This window comes from Bombus terrestris, chromosome 1, assembly GCF_910591885.1.
Source record: "Bombus terrestris chromosome 1, iyBomTerr1.2, whole genome shotgun sequence".
Lineage (NCBI taxonomy): Eukaryota > Metazoa > Arthropoda > Insecta > Hymenoptera > Apidae > Bombus > Bombus terrestris.
Window position 1 is genome coordinate 6,853,648 of NC_063269.1, and position 21,318 is coordinate 6,874,965.

General features: G+C 35.0%; 1 protein-coding gene across 29 annotated transcripts in view; it reads left to right on the plus strand.

Moving 5' to 3' along the window:
- Window positions 1-21,238, plus strand: part of LOC100649681 (patronin) — an 85,553-nt gene extending 64,315 nt beyond the window's left edge. For 3 of the 29 annotated variants that reach the window (XM_048404465.1, XM_048404505.1, XM_048404537.1), the window contains 24 exons: window positions 538-992; window positions 1,824-1,939; window positions 3,146-3,256; window positions 5,828-5,909; window positions 6,469-6,688; window positions 6,776-7,280; window positions 7,362-7,531; window positions 8,278-8,289; window positions 9,017-9,193; window positions 10,316-10,449; window positions 10,513-10,687; window positions 10,772-10,970; window positions 11,053-11,285; window positions 11,959-12,133; window positions 12,255-12,535; window positions 12,626-12,916; window positions 13,012-13,248; window positions 13,328-13,505; window positions 14,065-14,184; window positions 14,738-14,833; window positions 15,255-15,353; window positions 16,640-16,873; window positions 17,127-17,409; window positions 17,646-21,238. In XM_048404465.1, coding sequence (XP_048260422.1) covers window positions 538-992; window positions 1,824-1,939; window positions 3,146-3,256; window positions 5,828-5,909; window positions 6,469-6,688; window positions 6,776-7,280; window positions 7,362-7,531; window positions 8,278-8,289; window positions 9,017-9,193; window positions 10,316-10,449; window positions 10,513-10,687; window positions 10,772-10,970; window positions 11,053-11,285; window positions 11,959-12,133; window positions 12,255-12,535; window positions 12,626-12,916; window positions 13,012-13,248; window positions 13,328-13,505; window positions 14,065-14,184; window positions 14,738-14,833; window positions 15,255-15,353; window positions 16,640-16,873; window positions 17,127-17,409; window positions 17,646-17,790 — 4,728 coding nt within the window. In that variant the 3' untranslated portion in view covers window positions 17,791-21,238. The remainder of the gene's footprint in view (window positions 1-537; window positions 993-1,823; window positions 1,940-3,145; window positions 3,257-5,827; window positions 5,910-6,468; window positions 6,689-6,775; window positions 7,281-7,361; window positions 7,532-8,277; window positions 8,290-9,016; window positions 9,194-10,315; window positions 10,450-10,512; window positions 10,688-10,771; window positions 10,971-11,052; window positions 11,286-11,958; window positions 12,134-12,254; window positions 12,536-12,625; window positions 12,917-13,011; window positions 13,249-13,327; window positions 13,506-14,064; window positions 14,185-14,737; window positions 14,834-15,254; window positions 15,354-16,639; window positions 16,874-17,126; window positions 17,410-17,645) is intronic. The other 26 variants (XM_048404477.1, XM_048404522.1, XM_048404534.1 and 23 more) reach the window with 26 other exon arrangements.
- Window positions 21,239-21,318: the final 80 nt, after the last annotated feature.

Below are 21,318 nucleotides of genomic sequence, written 5' to 3' on the forward strand. Positions count from 1 at the left end.
TATGAATAAAATTCTGATTGATCCATCTCTGTTAAAACCGCATCAGTTTGCTGTCCTAACGAACGCACAATAAATCACATAAGATACATACGTAACCACGCAACACATCTGAATATAAAAGATTTATGAAGGGTAAAATAAATGCCAATTGAGCGCAAGGCAACAGGGAAAATAATTGTAAATCGAGTTTCTCTTATGGCCGGCCGACTGGAGACAAACTATTCTACAACTACTATAAAACAGATAGATATTTATTGTAATTCCAGGTGCCAGAAGGCCACACAATGGACTTGCTTTACAATAATCCTTGTAACTTATTCCTCCGTACCATACTCATACCGTCCTCTGATTTATATTGCACACAGTACTCCCTTTGGTCCTGTTACTTCTCGCTTCCTTTCCACTCTCCTTCTCTTGGTATTAACATCTACGTAAATTACAGAGTATAGCAGCTGCTATAAAATCTTTCAAATAAATTTTCTTTCCATTAAATATTCTGTTCACGATAGAATCTGACACGCATATATCTCTTTGCAGTCCGCGCATATGGCTGTGATAGAGGGCCTGATGGTCTTGTACGCGAAGGAAGTAGTGACTGGAGACCGAGTAGTTTCGGCGATCCGGCGGTTCGACCCTCAGGCGGAGGTGGATGTGCCAGCGGACCACGAGAAAGGACTTCTTCTCTGGATCAGCCACGCGTCAAACGCGTTGATTGCCAAGATCCAGGCGGAGGAAGGTGCCGGTGATAAAACGCGACTGCCAGAACTGCCAGCTGCCAAGGACTTCCAATCGTTATGCGATGGTGTCGGCCTTGCCGCCGTTGTGGCCTTCTACTGCCCCGGCGAGCTCAATTGGATGGACATTAGGGTGTCGAAGAGACCGTCGGTCGCAGACGCGCTGCACAACTTGTCACTGGTCCACGCGTTTTGTAACCGATGCTTACCCTATTCCATTTTTCATATGCTACCCGAAGACGTGACGTATATGAGGGGGTAAGGGTCGCAGATTAATCGAAGCTCGTGAGATTTTTAACTTTCACTTTGCTTTTTATTACTTTTAGCTTTTCGAGCTTTTTATAGTAACTCGACATGCAAACTGGAAAATATAAGTTTCTCAATGGTAACTCGTTCTATCAATTAGCTTGGTATTCTTTCGGAAGAATGTTAGAACCATCGAAAGGAAATCAATTTTCCTGCAGCCAGTAATATTAATGTGCTTAATCTTCTTTGTAATATATGATAATTATTTATAACAGGACCTTCGATTTCGATCATTTTTCTAATATGTTCTTAGGGTCATTGCTCTAAGCAGCGTTGCGAAAGTTTTGGGGGTCGCCGTCTGTTAAAAAGTTGTTCTAAAAAAGAGTTTTATTTTTCTTATTAGAAATTGTTTATTTATAAAAGAAAGTAAAATTATTTTATATTTTGATGGAGTGGTATCGATAAGTAAAAGCATCCCCCCTAGAATATAAATTGTTTTGAAAATAACTTTTTAATAAACGGTCTCACCCAAATAAAACTCTCACGATACTACACAGAATGACTTGCGACAGCATATTAAAAAATTATGCAAATCGAAGGTGACTCCCTTTTTTTCCGTGAAAATTTACCTAATGCTTGAATGAAGTTCAATTTCATCGTTCTACACGAACTTTACATCGATCAAATTCTTTCAATTGAACTTTCTCCGTAGAAAACCTTAGAAATGTTAATTTTGATTAGCATCGTGAAACGTGGTTTACAAAAGCGTTGTTAGGAACGACTAGCACATACAGCAAAGTCTCTCAGGTGTTGTCATTTAAATATTTCGTTTTTCTATACCAGGTGCATGAAGCAAAATTTAGTCGTTTTCTTGGCGGACATGTACAACGTATTGGAAATTCATCCGGCGAAATGTGTACGTTATCCAGGCGAGGAAAGGGCGATGCAGTTCTTAGATGGTACGTAAAGTATTCAAGACGAGAATGGCGATTCCCGAATAAAAAGCATTGGAAAGACTTGTTCGACACTATGAACGCATCCTTTGATCAGGAAGGGCTAATGAATTTTGGTATCGGATTAATGTGATTGGTGAAGGCTGCGTACATTCTGTATTGGACTTACCCGTTCTATAATTTATTTTTAATTATACTTTTTTTCCATGGAATTCCGCTTCTGTTGCGAGCAATCTGTACTTGTATATTTGTACAAAATTTGTTACGCACGTATCATAAGGTTAAGAAAACGTCTTAGCAAAGTTTTGTCTGATAACTATGTTCGATAAGCACGCACGAAGCGTGTAAAAGCTTCGTGTAATTCATTCTACGCTACCGACGAAAAGTTTGAAAGTTTTATCAGTGAGCGGACTGGAAGAAATAAACCAACTATCTTTGGTGCTAAAGATAGATGATTTATGCTTCTTTCTGTACGCGTGGTTAAGTAACGAACGATACAGTGATCTTAATTCATTTCTTCGAGTTAAGATTACTAAGAGTTACCAAATTATTATTAATTTTGAAGAAACAAAATCTAGACTCTCGCGCGTACACACGTACACGTCTATATGATTATCCTAAAGAGCCAAGAGTTATTTTCAATAAGTTATAACAAGTATATCACGTTGCTGTTTCGATGTTCTGTTCTATGCTGGAAAACAACGTGCGACAGAATTTTTCTAATACCCCACACGCTATCTGTATACAATTTCGTATCCTGTTACTATCTGACGAATCGTAAATCAACGAAACGGAATATTGCTCGCAGTTGGAACGGTATCACGCTTTTTATCAGTGTCAGTACACACACTCGTTCCCAGTCTCGAGATCCAGGTCCTTAGCAGCGACTAATAAACGCATCTGTATCTTTTTAGACGGATATATGCAAGACAAAAATTAAGTCGAATTATATATTGTTCCACGATTAATAATAAAGTTTACTTTAAAGAAAGGAGAAACAATTGCAAGAGAAAAAAAAAAGAAAAAGAAAGAAAGAACAAATCAACAGCGACGATCCTCCACGTAATTATATCACTTAATGTAAAACTGTAATATTTCCATATATTTCTATGGCGTAACCTTCTTGATGCTTGACAACAACGCTATCCTCGCCTTCTTCTTTCGTCAACTTCCGGTTGCCAATGAACGAATACGGTGCGGTGACGGGTGCAGCCTGCCCGCGCAATAGTCATGGCGTAGCTCATAAAAGAAGTCTGCCACAGTCTATAGCTCCGATACCTGATCTGAGAAGCAACCTCTCCGTATCCGCGCCAGGCTTCACAGGTACCCACACGTTACCAAACAACCAAAAATCATGAAACTAGGTGGTCTTCTCTGAATCGCGTTTCGCCGACTGACGTGTCGGTTCGAACGAAAAAAAAAAAAAAAAGAAAATCGAACGCAAAAAAAGAAAAATAGCGAAAAGAGAAAGAGTATGAAAAAGGTTCAGGTCTTCCGAGGGATCATCAACCTGTCGAGTTTGTCGTTTGTTCTTCGATGGTTCCTTCTTATTTTATTTTTATTTTTTTTTTCCAACTTTGTAATATTTCGTTCTGTTTTAATTTAACTTTATTGGTTTTCTGTTTTTGGTCTTCTTTAGATTTACTACATTTTAAATGCGACGCATTTTCCCTTTCCTTTGAGTAAGGAGTGACAAAGGTACTGTGAATACGTGCGCGAATTTTAGAATAAAAGCTAGATTTTCTATACTGAGCGGATTCAGGTTTTCTCTGTTAAACTATACCACGTTCTATCGATAGAAATAAGAATATTCTATCATTAGAATATCATTATTTTGTATTCTTGCTTGTTCAATCAAGTAATTGCTGGTCTATGTTTGTATCTCATCGAAGAAACCTGAAACACTCTGTATATAGAGGAAACAAATGTAATTATCAATGCACAAAGGGATATTATCGTTAAAATGAGTTTGACGATTAAAGTATAAGGACTCAGTTAATGATAAATTGAACTAATTTCTCTAGAATCAAATTATTATACCATTGAGTTGTTCGACAAATTTGTAGCATATTCAAAGGGAGGAAGTGGGGATTTTTTAGTGGATAACATCGCGAATATTTGTTCTTAAACTTTTTATTTTTCTTAGCAATGAATTCTCTTAAATAACTGTTGCTGTAATAGTAATCCCCACAAGTAGATTCAACGTTGTTTTATCGAACAGAAAAGCTTTCTCTATTGATCATTTCGAAATAAATTTCCCAATAAATTGATCGTTCCCTTTGATCGTTATATTTAACGTACTACGAACGATATTTCGTTCAATTCATTTCGTTATTTAAGAAAAGTTTATCATAAAATTCTCTTCTGATCTCGCGGAGAACAGCTGAATTTCATATCGATTACCAGAAACGCTACGAACTTTTCGAACAACGTAATAGATTAAACTCGACGTCGCTAATTGACGTCTAAGTCGTAGATCATATAAAAAATCGTATTTCAATCTTCGCGCAGGTATTGTACAGTAGAGTTACTTTTCTTAATAACTGGTTTCCTAATGATTTCGGGAACGATGAAACGATATCCACGATCTTTTTACGTGTCTAATCTTTTCTCCAAGATCGCACAGTAAGTCTCGATTTTTGTTCCATTGACGGATTTGTCATCGTTGTAGTAACAATATTATCGCGTATCTGTATTCTACGCATAAGAAGGACGTTAACTGAAACAAGCTGAAAGTAAAATACGTACTTCGACTCAGGAACGATCGAACGAGTTGTTTCAAAATGTGTCCATATTTTTATCACGTGTAAAAGAATACTACTACTACTAATAATAATTAATTTAAAAAAAAGAGACAGAGGGAAGAGAGAGAAAAGAAAAATAAGGAAAAACAAGCGAATGAAAAATGCGTTCTGCATTTAAAACGTGGCCAGATGTTTAGATTTAGCTATGTAACAAAGCGCAGATAACTTACTAGGCGCACTCTGCTTCTTACTAATCGTATTATTTGCGTACCATTTAATGCCATGATGGAGTAGCGATCTTCTAACTATTAGGACTGCATGAAGAATACGTGTTTGCGCATTTTTGTGATTAAAAAAAAAAAAAAAAAAAAAAGAAGTATTAACAAACGTTCATTCTCATCGTTTGGTTGCCGCTTGCGTTGTCGTTAGCTTTCCGTTCCTTTCGTTCTGCATGATGCCTCCTATTTGTCTTATACCATATTGACTGATACAGGAAGAAATCTCAACGATTCATTAATATATCCACTCCATATTAAGTTGGTATACTTGTTTTGCAACGTACATCGTCTACGTTATTGCGTGTTTTGTATTTCTGTGTCTGCTCGGTGATCCCTGTGCCTATTTTTATTTCTGCCCCTTGTTTCGTTCGTTTTGAATGGGTTTGGTCGACTTTCTTTTTGTGTGACACATTACCACGACGATTAGACACAGCTAGAGATTAGTCTGTTAGCTCCAATTAACTGTTTTACCCATCTGACGAGTGTATATTTTTCCAGTGTATGATAACATTAGCTTTTGTTCAATAGACATATTGGTTTCTGAAACTCGTGTGCCCCGAAATTTCTACAGTCCGGCGACAAATTTTCATCGCAACGCGATCACCATTTATTTATTACGATCGATTTTCTTGCAGCGACAGCACAATCGGTGCCCGATCGCCGATGTTGGACAATGTTGCCGGACAGTGTATAGAAATTTCGCACATGAGTTTCATTCGGTGTATCATGATGCGACTTAATGTTTTCACACCGATTAAAGGATCCTTCTGAACTTCTATTGTCCTACACGTCAGGAGTGATTATTGATTTAGATATTGATATCATTTAGGTACATACGTAAGCGATCGCTATAGCATTGAATTATTTTCTAGTTGCAAAAGCACCGTCATCCTCCTCTGTCAAGAAGTCACAATCACTGCAACAAACTGCCGAAAATTATTCTCACGACGACAGGTAGGTTTTCACGCTTCATTTCTATACCTATTTCGAAAGTAATCTTAACAATTCTTAACATTCTACTCTTCGTATGACGATTCTTGAAAAGAATTTAGAGCACGTTCGTATCCGGTTAAAATATTCTCGATTTAAACATACTCAAATGCAAAACAGATCTTTATTCTTCTAGTTTCAGAAAAGGCTAGACTCTGTCGTAAAGAGATTATAGCGTAATGTTATAAAGATTAGCAAAAAATATGGAACGACAAACGACATTTATCGCTTTCGGAATACACAAGTTTCTTAGTAGTCAACTGTTAATCCATTTCTTTGTAATATTGATTCACAGTCGGATTCCGATTGTATCCGATTGAACACAGGCAGACCGTATTTCTAACAATGTTTAATACGAACACTAACACACTGTAGCTTCGTTTCTTCAGACTTAGAACTACGTAATCATAAATCAAATATAATTTAACCTGTATCAGCATTTGATACGAAATCAGCGAATAGCTAACATTGATCAAAGTGTTGAACACTTTTCTACTCTCTCTGATTTATGATCGTTTCGCAGACGAGCAGGGAGCGAAGAAAGTTTCGTAGTCCACCGTGGCAAAGGCATCCCTACGTTAAGCTCCGTAGCAGACGAGAAATCTATAACTAGAGTAGATGCCGCTGGTCGGCCAAGCAATTGGGAAGAACAGAGGAGAAGTTCGTATGCTGGCCGACGATCTAGGCGTAACAGTGTTTCGGACGACTCTCAGCTGACCATTGAGAACTTTGGTGGATCTCAGGTGAGTGATCACTGCCAACGTGATATCAATCATTCAGATTCAAAAGAAGTAAAAGGGAACGATCGAGTGAGGATGTTTCTTGTGCAGGATAATTTACACAACTTTGGCAGAAATCCAGACAAGGAGGTCGGCGCGCACATTGGCAAACGGAGCACCACAGAGCCGACACTACCAGCAAGATCTAGCGTTCAGGATGTGTACGGTAGCGGAGTGCAGCATATTTTATCAGATAACGGATACGATAAGGAAGAACCGCCGAGATTAAGAAGGCAGACCTCAAACTCTAGCTTGGACAACGTCGCGCTCAAGCAAATTTTACATTCCAGCGAGAACGTTAATTCGGACGGGGATACGTCCAAGTTAGCCAGCTTCGCGAATTTAAGCAGGCAAAGCTCCGAGAAAGGGATCAACTTGACCTACACGGAACAAGAACGCGACGACAGCAAGTCGAATCTGTCGAATAAGAAACTTGGCCAGACCAATGGTAATAGGAATGGTGAGAAGAAAACGACGTTCGCCACGTTACCGAATACGACCACGTGGCAGCAACAGAGCAACCAGCAATCTCAACAGATGGAACAACATTCTGTTGGTATGTATTTATTATTTAAAGAAGCGCGTGGCTTAGATAGTTCCTCCTATATTAATGGAATAAACGATGTAATCGTGCTAGCAGACGAGAACGGAGGTAACACGATTATGGCCTCACAACTGAATAATATTAGATTGAAGTTGGAGGAGAAGCGACGTCACATAGAAAACGAGAAGAGAAGGATGGAAGTCGTGATGTCGAAACAACGGCAGAAAGTGGGCAAAGCTGCGTTCCTGCAAGCTGTCACGAAGGTAAAATACGTGATTACGCTCGAAAAGATGATCGCGAACTTCGCGTTTCCCATTTTTTAAAGTCTCACGATCGAATTTCAGCCAGATCACTTTCATGGCCTCTTTAATGATTTGTTTCTTTCATTGGAAGATGCATCATTGATAAGATATGAGAATAAGTATTTTTAGAGAGCGTATATGTGCTTCGTTTTCTCGTTTTTAATTATACTTAGTATACCGGAGGAATTAATCTTCGATTGTTCTCGTACAAGAATAGGGGAAAGGAGATAAATCGAAACGAAACAGAGCATTGAATACAGCCATGAGGTATTTGAAATTTAGCCACGGGTGTTTAGTATAGAGCAATGCATAATTATATTGTATCGAACGTCGAACAGTTTCTTTTTCTTCTGTAACGAAATTTCTTTAGATCCACAAGCAATTCGATATTTATTATATATTTGCTTCTATAACGTTTATTTGATTTTATAACTGGCTGTATTACTATATTCAATTACTGTGAAGTAGCGTTGTAAGTGAGCTTGCGATAATAATGTTTTATTTCAGGTAAATGCCGCATATTTTTCGATACTTGTTAATTTCTTTCCGTAACATCTATATTTCTGTCATATCATTAGCTTCTGGAGCAATGAATCTTTGTGTGTAGTTGCAAATGTGATATAATTTTGACGCCTATCATGGTTAATGCAGATAATCTTTATTGCCAGCTAAACTATTGTAATACGTTTTTCTTTCTTATCTTTCAGCTGTACTTGGTGGTAAGTGCATGCTGATATGATAAAGTTCTATTATTACAGAATTATAAAATTGAACGTAGACTACACACTTTGTATAATAAAATAGATTATCAATTCCTTGGATGCCGTTCTCGTTCCTCCGCTTTATACATGTTTATGTAAAAATATTTCTAAATAAGTAATGTGAGTAATAAACAAGTAACCGTTTAAATTAATTTGGTGACGGTATGCATGTTTTACATTAGTAATTAGCAACTTTTAACCGAGAAAGTTATATTCAAATTGACTTACTTCTCATCTATTGATATTAAATTTAGAAAAATTGAAAAATCCTAAATATAAACGAAATCAAATTATAAGAATTGTAATTCCTAGTAAAAGATAATTTATATCTGAGAATGTAGAAGATAAAGGCAGTAAAAACGCTATGTTTCTTTTCAAGTTCTTCAAGTAATCAGATAAACGGATACCTATTTACTCATTCACTTTAGTTGGGAACATTGTGCACTATGGAAGTTCTATCGTACTTACTTAAAAAGAATTATTCAGTTGTGCAATAGCGAAGAAAGCTATTGGCAATTAAGTATTTGCAAGTCTTTGAATTGGCTTTGGCGTTTAGTGCTTGAATGTAACGTATATATTTGGCTGCGGAGAAGTCCGACCATGGTGTGGTGGTTGATGACATATTGGACTCAGCATATGCGGACTCCAAGTACTTAACAAGGCACGGTGCTTGGGCTGGTTGCAGGGTAAGGTTAAATCTCCCTCTTCATCAACGTCTGGGGGGGACAGTCCGGCTGAAATTGGTCCCCCCACTCCTGTAACCTCCGGATCTTCGGGGGAGACCCCGACAAGTGTTTCCGAGACGACCCCTGTAACCCAACAACCCTCTCAAGAAAAACCACAGAGACCCTTCTCGCTCAAGGTACGATATTATACAACAGTGTTCCTGTAGATGAACATTTGAAAGAGAAATATTTGCTGATTCGTCTAGCAATTTACATACATGGCTTATGTATGGCTTCTAGACATTCGTTAACTTCTTTTGTACTTTTGCTTTTAAAGATATCATTAAAAGGACTTTGATCTCTTATTTTTAATTCTTAATATAAGAAACAAGTAAAGAGCAATAATAATAATAATTGCCTTAGTACGCTGCAAGTAAGATAGAAAATGTGCTTTCTATAATTTCTTTTAATCAGAAAATAATCTCAATTGAGTCTTTTTTTTTTAACAGTGTATGATTATTCTGCTTATCGTTGCTTACATTTAGTCATAGAGGAAAACGAAACAGTCTCAATGCATTCTGTGGTCTTTGATCAAGTTTGCTACTCTGTTCCCACGTTTCAATGCAATTTTGTACAATATCGCTCTCGGAACGCATGGTACAGTACTAAACACTCCCTGGATAAGAATCTATAGAGACGTGTTTGAAATTTGATTTGAAATTATTGTTTGTGGTGGTGGTTTTACACTTGTGTTCTAAACATACTTTAGCACAAAAACATTAACAAAACCAATCTTACATTGGAATACATATGTGATGTATGTATGAATACTTTGAACTGGACTGATCTATTGTTATATGTGTACATTTTTACAGTAGTTAATTGTAGACATTGATCTGTGTTTATTGTAATCTTATCTACTACTTCAAGGGAAAATCGCATTGAAAGGCAATTTCAGCTCTTAAAATTACTATAGAAAAATATGACTTATAAACTGACTCTAAGCTTTAGGTCATCAATATTACGGGTCTTCAATTTAAATGATCACCAATAATATTATATTGTTCACACACATTAAACTTCTGTTTACTTATACATCTACAAGTATATTATTTATTTTTAATTGAAATATTTGTGCATATGTCAAAAGATATACGTATATTATGTTGCAAGATTGTCATCAATTATTAGATATTGAGAAATGGATAAAATACAAAATGGCTAATGTACCTGTAGGTGTGCAGTATATTAATATTATGAGAGAATACATTCTTTACATATTCCAAATAATCATTCAATATTTGTACCAATGATCATAGGAAATTAGTGAGGATGTTCGGGATGTTGAACATAAATGGTTAGAGCATGACGGTAACGCCCCATTTATTGAAACAAGACGCACTCCAGATATTGAGAACATGGATCTTGAGCAATATCATCAATCTATATCACAGTTAGTATACATTTTCATTTTATAATATACAAAGATTTCGTTTTATCAAATCTGTTGAAAAAGAATATGTACACCTTTTCGCAGAATGAATAACAGTCTTAGTGAAATACAAGCTGATATACAACGTTTAGCAAATCAGCAAAATCAAATACAGCAGCAGCATTTAATGACACAGCATCAACAGCAAATACAGCAACAGTTTCAGCAATTGCAAAGTCTTAGTCAACAACATATGCAAGTATGTACTATTTTCCAGTTCCGTAATTTAGTTATTTTATAATAACATCTAAAACATTTATATCTTTTTTCCTTCCCTGTTTAGAATTTTGGAATGGCGCCTATAAATCCATTAACATCCAAATTACAAGATACTCAGCAATCTCAGTTCTATCTACATGATCAACCCCAATTGCAAAGACGAATGTGGGGTCAACCACCTCCAACTCAAAGCTTAGCAAATGAAATGGCTGCTGTGGGCTATCAGCAGTCAATGGATCCACGATATAGTACTCAACCAACACGTATGTACATTATAACAGTCTAGGATTTAATCTATTGATGTTTTCATAATTTTTAACATAAATCTTTCAAAACTTTATGTAGCTTATCAACAAGACATGCGCTTATATCAAGATACACGAAATTGGGGAACGCATCCACCTCAACAGAAAGGATTTGTTCTACACGATACTCCTCAAGAACCGAGGTACCTCAATGGTGGAGATCATAGTCTTTGTAATAATCAAATGAGTCATCCTGGTCCTACATATCCATCATCTACATCTATCTTTAATCAAACACCACCATCTTCTGCTAGTCCACAACATCGCAATGCTGTGAGTATAATGATCTTTAGTTATTCTAGTTGATTTTTATTTTTCTTTAATAATTCACAAGGAAAAATTTTTATTTCTATTTTTATCTAAGTATTATTTAAAATTTTATTTTATTTATGGAAACAATATTAAAATATATCTTAAATTCTTGAAGTCCAATTTATCAAACTTCGTTTTAATTAATGTATTTTTAATAAAATTCATATTTTAAGCACGTAAAAAATAAAAATAAATAATTATATATATTTTCATAATACTAATTTAAACTAACAGAGAAGTTTTGTTTTATTGTTAAGATTGTATATTATTCGCTACTTTTTTTGGTCAATTAGATTGTAAATGAATTGCTTCATACATGTATGTGTATATGTAAGAAACTGTCATGGAACCAGTTAGTGATGTAATGCACATTTATAGATACTCTCTTCACACCTAGTATAGCAGACGCTCCTCGGATTGAAGTTTCAACGTTCGAGCGCTCCTCTCCCTTTTTTAAATTACCTGCCTTTTTAAAAGATTTATACAACCAAAAATGCAGTTTTTTCATTCATCCAGTTTTACTAATTCGTATAGTTATCATTATAAGGTTCGTTTATTTGTGACAGTTTGATAGTTTATATATTATATTAATGTCGTCGCTACCAAATTTTCTATCCTCAATTTTGATATGTAGGTTCATCGAATAAGTCAGTTAATGAGTGAAAGTCCTGAACCAAAAAGGCCAACTGTACACCATATACCGATTAAGTGTGAAAGCCCTACTGAAAAAAGACAAATTACTGCAATGCACGCACCTGTTCCAGCTCCACCTGTTGATGACATGAAGCCTCAGAATATATCATTTATTGGTAAGTGTTTTTTTTCCCCATTCACCTAAAAACATATCATGTGTAATATCTTCAAAGAATTCATTACGTTTATGTTTTTGTTTTCATCCTCTTTTTGTTCACTCATTCATGTGTTTTAAAGGAAATGATGATGAGCTTACACAAGGTATAAGAGGTTTAAACATCACGTCCGGCAGCCGTACATATAGAATTCCATCACCAACTAGACCTTCAATATCACGTAATTCATTTCAACCTCATCCATCATTAAGAGAAGCCACACCATCTCCATCAGGTACACCAGAGGTAACGCCTTTAGATCCAACGGATGCTGGTGAAAAAGGATTTTATATCTGCTTTGATAATGACGCGCCGAAGAAACCAAAACCAACCCTTAGAGTGAAAAGGACATCCCCTAAAAAGGTAAATATGTAATGATAATTTAAAAATTTTAGAATCCGTATACAGGACGTGTTATGTATATAATAAATGTGTAATTTTTTTTTTCTTTAGGAAAGAGGCGTGTCTTCATATGTTGACAGTGAAGATTTTACGATGCGTCCTGACTCTCCTTCTGCGATTGTTATGGATAGGCAGAAACAGCTGGAAATTCAACGAGATTCTGATCGAGAAAAGCAGCGTCAGATAGACGAGAGAGACTTCCAACGGCAAGAAATTAGAGATAGAGAAATACAAAGAGAAGGAGAAAGAGAAAAGCAAAGAGAACGACATGAGATGAGTGGAGAGAGTCGACAATCTGGAGTTGGTTTAATAATTGGAAATCAATTAGCAAATCCTGATCCAGTAAGTTATGCGATAAACTTCGCATGAATTTTGTCGCTGTACAATCTTTTTTTTTTCTTTTACCTTACATACACTTTATTGGAATATTGTTGTAGAATTCTCTTGATGAAATGGAACGGAAAAAGGAACGTATAATGCTCTTATCATTACAAAGAAGACAGCAACAAGAAGAGATGAAAGAGAGAAAAGAGGTAGAAGCGCAAGCTCGTCGAGAACAAGAAAAATTGAAAGCAGAAGAAAGAGCTCGTAAAAAGGAAGAGGAAAGGCAACGAAGGGCAGCTATTTTAGAACAACATAAAGTAAAGAAAGCAATAGAAGAGGCAGAAAGAGAAGTGAATGCTTTTTCTAAGTTTTCTGTCATCAATAGTGTTTTAATTGAATTAATCGCTAGAAATTGTTACTATTACTTAGGGCAAGGTTATCGATAAAGAACTTCTTAATACAATAAAACCAACGAAATTGCGTAACAAGACTGCAACAACTCGACCTCGACCCAAAACGATTCATGTGGATGCTGGTACGGAGTTGGATTCTGGAGCTCTTACGCCGAGCCGTGGAAAGAAGGGTTCTTCTTCTAATCTAAGTACAGGTATAATAACGAATCTAACATTTGGTAGTGAAACAATTATTCACTGCAATGATCAGTGTTTCTTGGAGAGGAAATTAAATAGGATACATATAGTTAAAATGATTGTTATTTATATAATGTAATGACCAACATATTTTAACATATATTACTGCACATGTATTAAGTCACCTCCAAGATAACAGTTACCACTGCTATCGTAACAAATATACTCCTTTATTATAATCTAATAGTAACAGTTTCTTAGTGTTGTAATGTAATTGCATTTATTTTTTGCATGGCGAAAATTCAAGTCCGAAAGATCTAATTTTTTTTCCTTTAGTAACGTCGTGTTTTTCATACTGATTTTCTTGTTGTTTTCTTTTGTTTTATGGGAGCTCACTCAGTCACAATTCCATAAGCTCTAAATTTTTTCGGCTATACTAGTTTAGCCGTCGATCGTTCCAGATGAAAACATTGCACAGCGAACTGATCTCATACATTACCTAGATACTCATTTGAATAAACTAGAATAGTAAAGAAATTTCGAGCTGATTGTTTTGCACTAACACACTTACTGTAGCGTCGCTGACTTCTCCGACGATGAGGCGAGATTACTACCGAGGCTCGCAGGACAGTCTCACTGCTGCCCATTTCGATGAACGACGTTCCGGCCCTCTTTATCGGGGCGGCAGTCTCAGGGGTATGCACAACACACACTCTCTGACTCGCGTATATATCTAAAACATCACATATATATATATTTGTTAGCTTTGCATAAGAAGAGCTAAACAAGTAACAAATTATTGGAATATTAAATGTCATCCTATGATTATTAACATGCTGATTGGAGTGTTTTGTTTATACTTGCTGCTTCTAATATTTGACGGCAAAATTTATGGAAATATTCCCAAATTAATTAGTTATAACATATATACAATCACTTCATATATAACAGAAAAAAATGCAATATTATTGTATCAAATATATATAAGCAAGAATGGAAAATACTTGACGATATATTGTGTTCAATATTTTTTTTTCAAAATTATTAATTTTTAACGTGTGAATGATATATATATATATATATATTATGGCACTTTTCTTTTCGTACAATTTTGCATGCTTCAAATTTATTTAAAATATCTGTTTATTAATGTAATGTCGTAGCAGAACATATTCTTAAGAACATATATAGTATTTAGTATCGTCCTGGAGAGGAACTAACTGATTGTAATAGAGGTACCCTATTTTAGTATCTTCCGTAGATTCACCCGACGACGGTAGAGGTTCCTCCCCTTGTCGAAGTATGAATCAACTTGGTCGACGTGGTTCCTACAAAACATCTAGAGGTGGGTTGAATATTGTTTATAGAAAGAATGCCTTAAATCATGTTCCTTTAAACGTTTGGCTTGATGAAAGTAGACTCGTTGCAGGATGTATCACTGGTATGGGCAGCTACGTATGAATCTTACAATGTTGAATATTTCATTAGCATTTGATTATTCTTCAAATTACCTAAGTAAGGTTACTTAAGGGTATGACTTTATTTTTAAGTAGCGCCTTATAGTAGACATCTTTCAGTTGGAACGCAACATTGTTCTGCACCAACCTGCACTGGCTACCTTGAGTTTTTGATGTTCCTAGTGGACATGGCTCGTAGTTAGACTCTGCCCCTGATGCAATGACGTACGATTGAAGCATCCCCTACTATTAATCTTTGATCGTACATAGCGTTTGGAATGTAACAAGGTAAACATTGCATTATTGCAGATGTGCAGGAGCCTCAGCAACAGGTTAGAGGCAGGCCTAAATACCCGAGTTACCAAAACTTTAAGGGGAGAAAGTCTAATTCCTTGATGAATTTGTGTGGTAAGAAGCACCAGTGACTTGGAATACGTTTAATCCCCCTTCTATCGTGCAAAAGTATATTTTACGTGTCCCGTACACCGTTCCAATTTTTTGTAGGCTACATAGCATACACGTAGTCGCATGGTGGCAGATCGGAGCACAGGTGGCAGTGATATACTTACACGCATACACCAACAGCACATTGTTTAGATGTGTTCGAAATTCTATCTGCTATGTTTATATTCTATTGCTTGAGAGATAAATGATACATAAGCGCTTCCCAGCCTTTTTTTTTTTTAAATTGTCTTTACTTCTTTACTTCTCAAAATGTTCCTCTATGAGCAGATAAAATTTTGATTCTCATTCACAGGATAACTCATTTGCTGCAGATAAATTTAAGTTGATGCTTGTTGGGCTTATTGTTGTACAGCACTGGTTATGGGTACCAATGTTTTCAGTGTTTTTCAGATTATTGTTGGTGGTTCCAGTTTCCATATAATAACCTTTCACTCTGACTCACATTTAGGTCCTGTATCATCTTATCCATCACTTATGTTGAATATGTATTTGTTCTGTCATTCCTCTCTATTTTTATTTCCAGGTATTATGGTAATATAGCATAGTAAATTCATCTTAGCGAAGAGCATTATATTTCTCAATAGAGCTCATAAGTGCTGCATGAGTTAATACATTTACTACTGCATTTAACGGATTATACTGTCTATAGATGAATTTGTTATGCTTCGTTTGTCCGCTAAAATCGCAAAGTTACTACTAGCAATCATATGTTTTACCACAAATGAATTTGTCCACTGTTTTTTCGTCGCGTTTTACAAAGTGTTAGATAAAATAGTATCTGAGTCAAATTGTCGGAATCGTTATGGTTTTCGAAATTCCTCGAATAAATAGTTGCTTAGATTATCTTAGAATCATGAAAAGTTTTACTGTTTGAACAACTTAGACGATACATAGAATTAAAAAGAAAACAAATTTTTAATATTTCTATGATATATATTTTTCAAAGTTTTTATATTGGACGCAAGCTATGAAGATGGATACTCTTGAAGGTCCTTCGTAAGTCTAACAAGTGACTAATATCTCACAATCCGTATCAGGGACTAACTGTTTAGTAATTAATAAAATTGATTCCGTTCAAATTCCTCTTGCTTGGATGGGTATAAACGTATTATACATTGGACTGACTGTTGAAAGGCCGTATCTCTTGTCCTTTATCTCGTGGACGGACACATACGTTCGAGTCTTTTTTTTTTTATTTCTATCTTCATATACCGAGCTTGCGTTCGCAGGTTCGAGTAGTGATCAAGACGGTATGATGTGTCGATACACAGATACGGACAGCGGACTGGGCAGAGCTACACCTCCTAGGAGAGCACCGAGTCCGGGCATGGGTAGCATGAGGCATCTTCCGTCGCCATCAGGACCTGGTTCTTTACCTCCCGGTTTGATGACCAAGAGACGCGTGTTCGATGATGGTAGCAGCGATATCAGTAGTACACCAAGTTCGATGATGGACTATAATGGTAAGGATTTTAAGAAATTTAGTTACAAATTTCATTCATTTACTACTCAGGTACAAATGTAAGAATTCATAATTTATAAATTGAAATTTGTTGCCATCTTTATGAAGAAATGTTCTTTTTTTAGGAGATGTGGAATACACTTAAATTCTCCACGTGGAAAATTTTGTTAAATTAACTTGTTAAGCAAGCAATTACTCACTGATGAAGTTTATATTGCGTAAACTTTATGAGATTGGTTTCTTTTTGTCAATAGGTCCGAGATTGTATAAACAACCAACCACCAAGTCAAATCGTGGCATTATGCTAAACGCTGTGGAGTATTGTGTGTTTCCGGGAACGGTAAATAAGGAAGCTAAGAGAAGAGTTTTGGACGAAATTGCAAGATCAGAAAGCAAGCATTTTCTTATCTTATTTCGAGATGCTGGCTGCCAATTCCGGGCTCTCTACTCATACTGCCCAGATAGAGAAGAAGTTTCAAAGTTATATGGTACTGGACCGAAACAAGTCATGGATAAAATGTTCGACAAATTTTTCAAGTAAGTTTGTCATCATAGATTTTTATTTTTAGATTTTTATTGTAGATGTACTTCCATGATCTCATTCTACATTGCAATACCATGTTATTAAGCAAGGACATTGAAAAATGTGAAAACCTTTTTCTCGTATGTACCATTTGCATAATCACGTGGATTGAATATATACATATACTATGTAACTCTTGTGAGTACAATAATGTATATAATAAATTTATAATATAATTCTTTGTTTTTAGATACAATTCAGGAGCAAAATGCTTTTCTCAAGTACACACAAAGCATCTGACTGTGACCATAGATGCCTTTACGATACACAACAGCCTTTGGCAAGGTAAAAAGGTGAATTTGCCGAACAAGAAAGACATGCCTCTCGTCATATAGTTTTACACATGTGTCACATTTAATGCTACTATGCCCTCTGTTGTTCATAGTTACTATTTTAATACAGGCCCATATTAAATTAATGCAAACGTTGCGTTTTTAGTCAATTTTATAAAGACAAATGATTGATGCTGACTCACAGATACGGGTGTGCAATCATTTCTAGCGTTTTTTACGATCGCACACCATATTGAACGGCGCAATGTTACCACGTATGTTTCGTTTTTTGTAATTTGTTGTATCTTTTCTTTTTATATTTTTCTTTTGTTTTATTTCTTGTTTTGTTTTGTTTTTAAGTTAACGTTGGCATCAATCACTGTGTCATAAGTTTATCAATATCTAATTAATAGGAATGGTTTGTTGTCAGTATCTAATATCTTTGCGGACTAACTTCTGACGTGTAATCGCCTTGTAATCATGTAAGCTATTGTGTTGTAAATGAAAGTTGTGACTGATTGATAAAAGGTATTAATTAATTTTTCTTATAAAATTGTTTCTTCTTTTTTGCTAAAAGAGAGGCAGGGCTTTCATAAATGTCGAACGAACATTTCGTCTTTATATTACATAAAGTAATTCGCACATATTTCTCTTACGCGTAAATTAAAACTGCTCTTAATTATTATTATTATTATAATTATTATTATTATCGTAGTACCATTAACTTTTATAAATTACTAAACGTAAATAGAGGATCATTAATTTGAATATATTTTTGACAGAGTCTAGAAAAAGATTCGAATTCCTCAATGTGATTTTTGTATTTGATTAATTTCTATTTAACAAAACTAAAATAATATTAATGGGAATAAAATGATTGTTTTGCATGAAAATTTCATTTGTAGAAGTCTCTTCGATATTTTTTTCCAAATGATTTTAAACTTCAACATTGTTGCGTACGATTCGTTGTAACTGTCTTAAAACATTTTTGTGTTTAATGTATATCATCGTCAAAGGTGAATTAATGATTCCTCGTTGACCATGAGATTTTTGCAGCCGTTAACGGTTGCAGCAGCGTACGTAGATAATGTAATTCGTTTGTTGAAAAGTGTTGAAAAATACCAGCTCACGGACAAACGAAAAAGGTAAAAAATAATAATAATGTGGATTTGTAAATATATAAGTTGATTCTGATTAGTGAAAGAAAATACCAAATCAGCCTTAAGATCGATCTGAATGTAATTGATGTTGTGCGAGGATGTTTTTCCTTTACAGTATAGGTACCATCGAATATAATTTATATAATGCCTCGTTGATTTGAATATCTTGAAGCGAGTTTTGTGAAGTGTGTATCGGTGTAAGATTAGAAACTTGCAAGGATTTGAGAAGGGAGAGAGAATGAGACCGTACCAAACAGTACCAAAAGTTCGTTTCTTGAGTGAACAGTAATAATTTTGGTAACTGATAGGAAATGTCTGGATATTGAAAACGGCCACGAACTGGTGAAATCTTTGATTGAATTGCTATTTTTCTTTCCTGCGCGCAATACATACTTATTCTTTACGATGTATCGAACAGTTTAAAATCTTATAATAGTTTCGATCATTGTAAGAGGAAAGCAGAAGATGATTTGGAATATAGAACAACAATAATTTCACTAAAACAACAAAAATTTTGTTTATATTTAAAATTATCTTTACTTTAATTAATTTATTTGAATGTGTCCTAGGCCTAAATAATTCTAATTCAGTGTCCATAGTCTGCGTTCCTCGTAATTGAGAAAAGAGTCCCTGGAAAGAGAGTGTTAATGATTTATTTATAAATGTCTTAGTATATTGTTGAAAATTTTAATCAAACGGACTAATGTTTAACCCGTTTATAAGTTGGGTAATTTTCTAAACAGTATATGGATCTTATTTTTTCGGATGGTAATCGTTCTCTTTCTTTCCTTTTTTTATTTTTCTTTCTTTTTTAGTATGTTTCTCATTTCCTAATGGAACGTGTCAGTCCAATTTCAAGCGAAACGAAACATGCGGTTCTTGTATTGTACATGAAGGATAATTAGCATAATAACGTAATAACGAAAGAACTATTTATTTATTGTGCCATAAATTATAACTGTCCGCCGTTCGTGTGGGACTGGCACTGATCTTCCATCTTGACGATTCAATTTTTTTAACGTGTATGCAATCCGTTTTTCGTAATACGCCGGTAGGACGAATGAATAGAAACTAGATAGAGGTAAAATACAATTTTTGTACAGAAATATGGAGGGTCTATCTGTTGTAGAATTTTGTTCTCGAATTCTTTATTTAAATTATGTTTAGCGTGTATATTATAGCGTTTGTCAATTTTTTACTTGTCCAATATTTGTAGAATGTATTTTTTAACTTTATGGGTTTGTGCATGGAATTTAAAGCGATAATGTCATAAGAAAGAAGAAGAAGGAAGGAAAAAACAATATTTGGATTGGTTTACTGAAACAATAGACCCCCCTATATTCTGCAATGGCATAGCAGAACACGACCGTATTGATTATTCTTAAGTAATTATGCAACATATCGAATTTCATGTTCTTCACAATTATAATCGCGAAAAATATATTTTTAATTCGCAACGATGCAATATTTGGTTCAATTGTCCCGAGATTATTTTTATTCAAGCTGACGTTCGAGGTAGATGATTTGTGTAATGAAGGGACTTGCAAAACAAATTTTACTTCAAATAAGAAAAGAATCCGTCGATCGTAGATATCCAAAGGAGTTTGTTATATTCTATTGTCTTGTATTGTAAATCTATTGCGTGTATCGCCGTAAAAAATGATGAATAGAGAAATTTTTGTGAGCCTCAGTCTCCGAAAACAGTCCGACTTGACAATATTGAACGCGAAAATAAGTAAACGTCGTAAGATGAATTATAAGATTTGAAGACATAAGTCGCGTTGAAAGCTACGATAACAATGTGAACGAACAGTGAATGAAGATTTATGAATAACGATATAATAGTCACTAATCTTAAGAATCAACGGAGGAACACCGGCTTGTGGAGAAGGGATTGAAAATAATAAGAAAAGCTACAAACAGTAAGAGAAAGTTCGAAAAAAGGATGTGTAACTGTAGGAAGGGAGGATGATTGCTTGTGCTTGATATTTATATTTTTCGAAGCAGAGAAATATTATTAGTGAGCTGTTGGCAATCGGCGTGATAAACAATGAAACGAAAAACACAGAGATAGGAAAAAATGGGATATAAATAATCGCGCTTACTATTAATAAACGATTACTTTTATGTAATAATCCTTCATTTTTATTGTCATAAATGAAAGAAGTGAAAACTGAAAACTTTGTCGATTTATCCATGTCTGTAAATATTATGTTTTTATATACGCATAAATGAATCTACTACTCAATGATATATGTATATTTATTGAGTACGTCAAGTCAAAATTTGGGTCATATTTTACTGTTAGCATCTTGCAGCGAATGTCATCAATAAAATTTAATAACCCACTTTCCAATAGACTTTTATTCTTGAGTCTTCATCTGTGAATATATATCTAATGGAACTAAATGTGTCTTCTTTGTCTTAATTG